Below are 8,787 nucleotides of genomic sequence, written 5' to 3' on the forward strand. Positions count from 1 at the left end.
AAATCCAATAACAGCTTAAAGTGTACATAAGCTATAGCTAAATTCTAGCTCCTCTATTGGAAATATAAATTCAGTTTTATTAGTAACTAAGTTATACTTAGTTATATAAAACCTGAAACAAAATTACAGTAGTGAAATAACGTTTTCTTAAAACAAAAAGATTTTTTATTTATTTCTGAAACGGTTCTAGTAAAGTAATTCAATACATTTCTGTTAATATTTAATATAAAAACAAATAAATTATACAATTTCACATTTTTTTAAGCAACACAATCCCAATAGGGATGTGGGATTTTTAGAAATACATTAATAGATATAGTTCATAAATTACCATGCAGTTAAATATTACCAAAAAAAAAAGACATCATAGGGATTATGGACTTTTCACAAAATGACAAGTTATGTTATTTAGAATAAATATTTCCACATACATATATAAAACAACATACAAAATAGAGCATAAATGGCTCAAAGGTGATAAATATTACATCCTGTTTGAATGATTTGTCTAACAACAACAGTTAATGGAGAAACATCACACGTTTACTTTGTAGAGAAAAATTCCTTCAAAAGATGGAGCCAGCTGATATAAACTCTTAACCGAGTAATTTATCCCTGTACGGCCTGCAATGAGGCAATGAACTAGACCAATGTCCAAGTGAAGTACATTGGAGTTTTCTGGGGCCAAGACGAAAAAATCCTTTGCTGCATCTCACAACTACGAATTCATCAATATCGTACTGGAATTTAGTAGGCAACACACGTCCGTTAGAAGGTTGACCAGGAAATTCACAGGCTGGTCTGCCTGGATTGTATACGAAAAAAAAGAGTGGAAAAAATAGAAGAAAAATTATAAATACTTAATTAATAACATCGCATCCACAACTATATAATTAAATTACATCTAAATCGACAGAGAAAATAACAAACCTGCATGAAGCATTAACTACTGATATAAAACCTTAAATACTTTTGTTTTAGGCACAATAAACCCTTGAGAACCATACAATCGATGTACTGAAAATTAGGAAACAACCAAACAAAAACAAGGGCATATTTATTTAAACTGTTATTTCTTGAAGATATGCAGTGACGAACCAAAAGTGTTAAATAGTTGGTGTCTCCGTTCAACTGCATGATTGTTTTCGGATTTCGCGCAAAGCCACACCAGGGAAAGGTTGCTGGCTGGTAGGTACCGGAAGTTGTAAGTGCCTGATGGATTTTCCAAAGTAGCATCGGAAGAAGATGTAAAAGCTTAAATTTAATCTATGCTGATTTATAACTTCGAATTCGGATTATTTCAGGATTTTTGTCAAAACTTTGTTTTCTAAAGGAACATAGGATATCGAACGAATGGAAAAAAAAATACACCAACGATTTGGTTTAATTAACTTTGACAACAACATATTGCTAGTAACAGAATAATTAGGCTTATAACCTTTGCAACTTGCTCTAGAGTCTAGATAATTCTCAACAGGTAGTCTTCCAGTGGCTTAACGGTAGGTCTGAAGGCTTATAACGCCCAAAATCGGGTTTCAATACCCACTGTGGGCATAGCATAGATAGCCCATCGTGTAGTCTTGCGCTCAAAAACAAAATAAACAAACATTCTCAACGGATGCAAGGCATTCTGCTAGAGCACTTAATATCCTCACTTATATAATTGTTACACGAATGATAGTAATTAAAGTTTAACGTTATGTTTTGTTTGATCACTTTAATAAATTGTATTAGTAACGAATTTTAGATTTATAATTGATGTCTTGTGGAGCTAAATTAAGTCACGTATAAGATTGTTTTTCAACCGTTGTTAGAATACCGTGTAAATGGATTTTTCTCCTGCTACATGGAATTCTGTTTATTATATCCCATTTCTGAAAGTGTTGGGATTTTCTTAATTTGTACTCTTCTAATTTACAAATATGGTTGCGTGTCACAGCATACAATTTTGGGGCTATATCAAAGTTTTGCAAAAAAAAAAACTTAAGAGTTTATTATAAAACTTATATGCTCTTCCTCGACGACTGTTTTCCTTTGGTCGATTTCATTGGTCTGAATATTTCAAAATAAAAGCTTTCTAGGATTATCTCACCGTAGAAAGAATTAGATAATAATCGGTAAGGAAGAAGGAGAATCCTACATACATAAGAATTACATCAGAGGATTTCAAATACAACATTATAACAAATTACACGTTTCTTTCAAGGGTTTTATTTTTCAGCGTGATATGAATGCAGGAAAATTATTCTTGAACAGCATTTTTTGATGACCAGTAGAGGGCTTTAACATTGTCAGTGTCATAAACACCCAGACAGTTGCTGTCCGTAAACAATGTATCGTTTACACATCAATAGAATATTAATTTGTTCGTTTAAGTAACATTTATGTAACAGTTTCAATAAGAGTAAAAACTTCGTAAACTTCGCTTATTTTTCTCTACTGATAGTTAACTACGGATAAGCAAAATTATAATTCACTATTGGCCAATTTAGAAGGTATAAGCTTAAACACCACACGTTAGTTATATTTTATGAAAAACCTATTTGATATTAAACTCTTCACACAACACTCTAAGAAACATATCCCCGGTGGGACAGCGGTAAGTTTAGAGACTTATAACGTTACAGTTCGGGGTTCGATAGTTTAATGTAGCTTTGCTCTAAAACAACCTAAAGAAATTAAGGAACTTCTCTGTCTTGGCGTTTTTTGATACTTGCAGTCCCAGGGATCGCTGATGAAGGGAAGGGCGAGATTTAAGGGGGCTCAAAACATCAGGGTGTAAAAATACATTTATGTTCCCTCACCACTTTTCACTTATGCCCCACCAGATAAGTTGCCTGATACCAGTATTTGTTACACGTGACGACTATCTGTTACTAGCTATTAGTCATCACTTCAGACTATTCATATGATATTTGAGCTATTGTTGAGAGCCTATAAAATGCACGGATAAGTTGCCTGATACCAGTATTTGTTACACGTAACGACTATCTGTTACTAGCTATTAGTCACCACTTCAGACTATTCATATGATATTTGAACTATTGTTGAGGGCCTATAAAATGCACGGATAAGTTGCCTGATACCAGTATTTGTTACACGTAACGACTATCTGTTACTAGGTATTAGTCATCACTTCAGACAATTCATATGGTATCTGAATCTGGAGCTGTTGTTGAGAGCCTATAAAATGCAAAGAACGCCCTGTAACTACGAAATTTATCTTGTGCTGTAATCTGAAGTTTGTTTTCTCTTTTATCATCTCTTCAGGTGTTTACAATAATATACCATTAGTGAATCATAGATAAGTTATTATGTTTTAGTTCTTCTGTTTACCACGACACTGTAATTAACTATTGAGTTTAATATTATCAGATCTATTTAGGATACTTGTTACACATTCGTGCAATACGACACCATATTCACCAAACTGGAATTTCATCTTTAAAGCTGTATACTATAGTTTTTATCTTGTAAAGAGCCTATATATATAATAAATACTTACCTTATTTTCTCTTTTATTCCTAACTTTTATTTTACCTGATCGAAAATGGTAATTATCATTCGTTTACCTGTGAATTTTTACAATACGACATTTATTGCGTAGCATAGTTGCATAAGTGTCACGTTTGATACAAATGTGGTTTACGTAGCCTGATTAAAATGCGTGTAAAACCACCTTTTTATAAACACAGTAAAATAGAGAGTAAATTATATTCAAAACAAACGTATGGAAAAAAGTATTATTTTTGTTTTAATCAAATTACTTCTAAAATCCAAACTAAAACAAAAAATAACTTACATAAGGGTGGAGGGTGCGACCACTGGCCATCAGTATTACACATAGTGAAAGAGCTTCCAATTAAAACAAACCCAATGTGACACGTGTAGGTTACTACATTGGCCGGTAGGTAGCGTCCTTCGTCCAAAATTCGACCGTTCGCTGGTGGTACTGGTGGCTTGCATTTAATTACTAGGTGTATATAAACAACTTTTCACCATTACAGGGAAATCTTTATGAAAATACGTTAGAAGAAAAAATTATCAATTTTTCATATAACTAGATATTTTGAGAAGTTTAATTCGGTGTCCGTCTAAAACTTAATGGACATATTTGACCCTTTCATATGTCTTAGAAAATGAAACTTTATAGAATGGATGGCAACTGCCTATTGTAGAGATACAAGTGTAAAGGCCGAAGTTTCAAAAGTCTTCCGCTTTTCGTATTCAGGTCAGTGTGTCCGATCCGATAATCTTGGTAGCTATTTTAGGTTTTGTGACTAAACCTGGGGGTTTTCAGAAATAATTACAATTTCTTTCTTGGCTTATGATAAATTGAGTGGATTTAGAAGTCGCGTCTTTTTTCTATTGATTTATCATAAAGGTGAAAGCCGTGAAGAAGATCTGAAGCGATGATGTTTTGAAGAGACTTGGATCGGAGCTTCGAGTCTGACGATTGATCAACTAGTCACGAGCAGTGCATCCGGACCGCCGCAGCACGCTCCTGAGAGCCAGTGCACCCCGTCCCAGAAAGAACACAAGACCAGAACCATTGTTCATTGCAACACAAAGACATGAAAAGTTAACATGTAACAGACTGTATAATTCATAAATCACCTTAAAAAATAAACAGTAAACACTGGCATTAAATACCAAACATAGCACTGGAACATGAACACAATTTTTGATATGACATTACAATTAAATTACTACATATACATTAATGGCAAACACGTTGGTCCGTTGTTCGTTCCGGTCGGTAACCTGAAAAAGAGAGGGGGCACTAGGTAAAAATGCCCAAGGTGGTTATTGGAGTGAGTGTTGTTCATTTTGTGAGATGATGTGGTTTAGGGGAGAGATGTATTTGTTCCATGAGGCTGGTGTTTCTACAATATTGGCAAAGATGTGTTTGTTCCATGAGGCTGGTGTTTCAACAATATTGGCAAAGATGTGTTTGTTCCATGAGGCTGGTGTTTCAACAATATTGGCAAAGATGTATTTGTTCCATGAGGCTGGTGTTTCAGTAATATTGGCAAAGATGTATTTGTTCCATGAGGCTGGTGTTTCTACAATATTGGCAAAGATGTATTTGTTCCATGAGGCTGGTGTTTCAGCAATATTGGCAAAGATGTATTTGTTCCATGAGGCTGGTGTTTCAGCAATATTGGCAAAGATGTATTTGTTCCATGAGGCTGGTGTTTCTACAATATTGGCGAGTTTTGTGTATAGGTTATTTCTGTTTTTGGATTTATTAGAATACTTGTTTGGTAGGGTTGAGAAGCGTGTTTGTAATGTCGTTGATTTGCTTATCTTATGTAAATATGAGCTAGGGGTGTAGACGGGGAGACGATGGGCAGTACGAATTGCTTTTAGTTGGATTGATTCAAGTTTATTGTAAATATATTGTGGCAAGCAACATGTTACCGGACATCCATATTCCAGAATCGGCCTTATGTAAGCGTTGTATATTATCATTATTGTTTTTGCGTTGGAACCTTTATTGTAACCGCCGATTTTTTTGTGATAGTTTATCCGCTGTTGTGCTTTTATTATAATTTGTGATACATGTGTGTCCCATGTTAGCTTTTTATTGAAGGTTAAACCTAAAAATTTTATTTGACTTGAGAATTTTATTTACTTGTCATATAGACTGAGTTTAACGTTCTCGATTTTCTTCCTGTTTTGCTTAAGCTTGCGGTTGAAGATAATGGCTTGAGTTTTATGTGGGTTAAGAAGCACGCGTCAAGTGTTGAACCACGTGACGATGTGGTTTGGAGTTGCTTGTACTTTGTTTGTTGCTAGTAGGGGGTCGCGTTATGTGTTCCATACGGCGATGACATCGGCGTATTGGGAAGCTTTAGTTTCTGGATTCTCCGGAAAATTTATGTCATTTACAAATAATATGTAGCGTAACGGGCTTAATACTGATATTTGGGGGACCCCAGCTTTAAGTGGGAATAACAGTGACATGTTATTATTATTATTTATCTTAACTTTAGTAGTTCTATTTAGTTAGACAGCTTGAGATCCATCTAATAATTGGGGTGGGTATTTTGTAGTTACATAACTTATATCCAAGGCCATTGTGCCAAACGGAATCGAAAGCTTTCCTGACATCCAGGATTGTTGCTTGATTACGATCAAACCCTTTTTGTACTGATTCTAATAACCTGGCTAAATAATCAATTGTTTGTCGATGTTTACGCAATATCCATCTAATAATTGGGGTGGGTATTTTGTAGTTACATAACTTATATCTAAGGCCATTGTGCCAAACGGAATCGAAACCTTTCCTGACATCCAGGAAAACTCCGATTGTTGCTTGATTACGATCAAACCCTTTTGTAGTGATTCTAATAACCTGGCTAAATAATCAATTGTTTGTCGATGTTTACGCAAAGCGTTTTGTGTGTCGGAAAGGAGCTTGTTGGATTCTAAGTGATAAAGCAGTCTTGTTGGGATTATTTTCGCCAATGACTTACCTATGCTGTTTAGCAAGCTTATTGGTCGGTAGTTGCTAGGGTCGTTACTTTTTTGGGGGGATGATGCTAATTATTGCAGATTTTCGTATTGTCGAGAGATAAACTGATATTAGGGATAAGTTAAACAGCGCCATGATGTGGTTGATAAGTGCGATATTTAAAGTTATGTTTCTGATACCATCATCTCCTGGGGCGGTGTTTTTTTAGTTTCTTAATGTTGATTTTGATTTCGGCTTTGGTGAAAAGTCTTGTGATGTTGTTTTCTGTGTATGGGTTGTTAGAATTGATGCAAAAGTGGGTGTGAACATGTCAACATTATCTTGAACATAATTATTCACTTTGGCGTAAATTTATGTTGGGAGTGGTGCAGACCGTGGAATAATAGTCGCAGAAAAATTTGACTTTCTCTTCGTCTGTGGCTGCTGTGATGTTGCTGTATTTTATTGTGTGCTTTGACTGAACGGATTTGTCATTGCAAACTACTTTGAAAATATTCCAGAATTTAGCCGGATCTTGCCTATTGGTTGATAGAAGCTTTGCCAGTGTTCCTTACGTTGTGTTGCAATTAATTTTTGGATTTGGTTATTCGTGTTATTCATTAAGGATTTAAGAGTTGCGTCTCTTGTTTGAATGAATTATCTGCGCAAGGGCCTTCAATTTTTTTATGTTGTTATGCATTGATTTCTGTATCTGACTGCCAGTGATTAGTATATAAATTTTTCTGTCTCGTTGGAATGGTGCTTTCAATCGCTTTGTTGATTGCATTTGAAATTTCTGCAACGTAGTTATCGAAATCTTGTTCCCCCCAGTGGCACAGCGGTATGTCTGCGGACTTACAACGCTAGAATCCGGGTTTCGATACCCGTGGTTGGCAGAGCACAGATAGCCCATTGTGTAGCTTTGTGCTTAATTACAAACAAACGATATCTTGTGAGCAATTAGCTGATGGTTTAACGTCAGGTAAGAGTAAATCAGTAATTAGTTTTACTTGGTCCCAATTTGCTTTTGTGAAGTCGATCATTTTTGGATGTGGGGTTGATGTTACGTTGCGGGGGTAGGTATTCACGGTAAAGGAGATGAGGTCGTGATCGTCTGCGTTGTGTTCTAGTACTTTAAAGTTATTTGTGTTGGAGATGAGCGACTGTGAACTAATTGCGAAGTCAAACCACAACCCCAAAACACTGAAAAATCGCAACAAATGAATCTTCTGTCTCATCTAACACCATTCCCGCCACTCAAGCCAGACCCACCTCTCCTCGTCAAACTCACCCAATACTCTATTTATTGACATCTCCGCCGATTCTCCCACTAAGTCATACGACGTATCCAATGAACCTTTCTCCGCTTTTTACATACCTACCAGCGACCAAGAAGACCCCACGCCGACAAAACCCCTCCCGAACACAAACAAACTCTTTCCCAATATCCAAAGACTCAAAAATTCCTCGAAGTATTAATTACTCCATTGCACCACCTTTCACTTTGCCACCCTTATTTATTTATTTCTTCGTTAACCGAGCACTGGTAATGGATTGGCGCCTTACCAGTGAAAATGCGTTTTCTCGGGGTACTCCCGTTTCCTCCCTCACATCAAATTTTTGGCATTGGATTTATAGATCCCCGCCGCTCTAAAGAACCAGATGTCCAAGATCGGTCGTTTATTGGTATTAGTAGCGTTAGTTTTTTAGTCTATCCGCTGATCCGTTTAGTAAACTTATCAAACTTTGCTCATTCAACATATTATCCAAATCAACCCACACCTCTAATCCACCTGCGGGGGAGAAGGAGGATTGCTTAATCTTCGAGCGCCCCTCATTATTGATTATTTCTTCTGAAATAATTAATTTCAAATCAAATCAACTGCTATTCACACACACACACACACACACACTGACCTGAAGACGAAAGGCGGAAGACTTTCGAAACGTCGTCCTCTACACTTGTATCTCTACAACAGGCAGTTGCCGTCTATTCTACAAAGTTTCATCATGAATACTCTGCCTAAACAATCTATCAAAGAATGTCTTAGAAAATATTTCTTTTCTAAACAGTAATGCAAACAGATGTTAATGGTAATTTAAAAAGCTATTTTCTTATCATTCCAACATTCGTTACTTTTGTTTTTTTAATTGGAAGTTTTGCCATTTCAATGTTGCCAGTATCAGGATACGTGATAGAGATACGATTCTCTAATAATACATATATATATAAGTTTGATTTCTTTTTATACCAGTGGCGCCATTTCAGCAAAATCTTGAGGGAGCATATTAAAATTAATGAGAAAATGCCTAAGTCTCTTTGAATG

The 8,787-nt window shown here is 35.8% G+C and overlaps 1 protein-coding gene across 1 annotated transcript in view; it reads right to left on the reverse strand.

Moving 5' to 3' along the window:
* LOC106467202 (locomotion-related protein Hikaru genki-like) overlaps positions 1-8,787 on the reverse strand; it is a 70,405-nt gene that overhangs the window by 22,281 nt on the left and 39,337 nt on the right. Inside the window, exons 8-9 of the mRNA XM_013927527.2 lie at positions 3,803-3,973; positions 599-805 (exon numbers count right to left, since the gene is read on the reverse strand). Of these exons, the coding sequence (XP_013782981.2) occupies positions 599-805; positions 3,803-3,973 (378 nt within the window). The remainder of the gene's footprint in view (positions 1-598; positions 806-3,802; positions 3,974-8,787) is intronic.

Source organism: Limulus polyphemus, unplaced genomic scaffold, assembly GCF_000517525.1.
Source record: "Limulus polyphemus unplaced genomic scaffold, Limulus_polyphemus-2.1.2 Scaffold2526, whole genome shotgun sequence".
Taxonomy (NCBI): domain Eukaryota; kingdom Metazoa; phylum Arthropoda; class Merostomata; order Xiphosura; family Limulidae; genus Limulus; species Limulus polyphemus.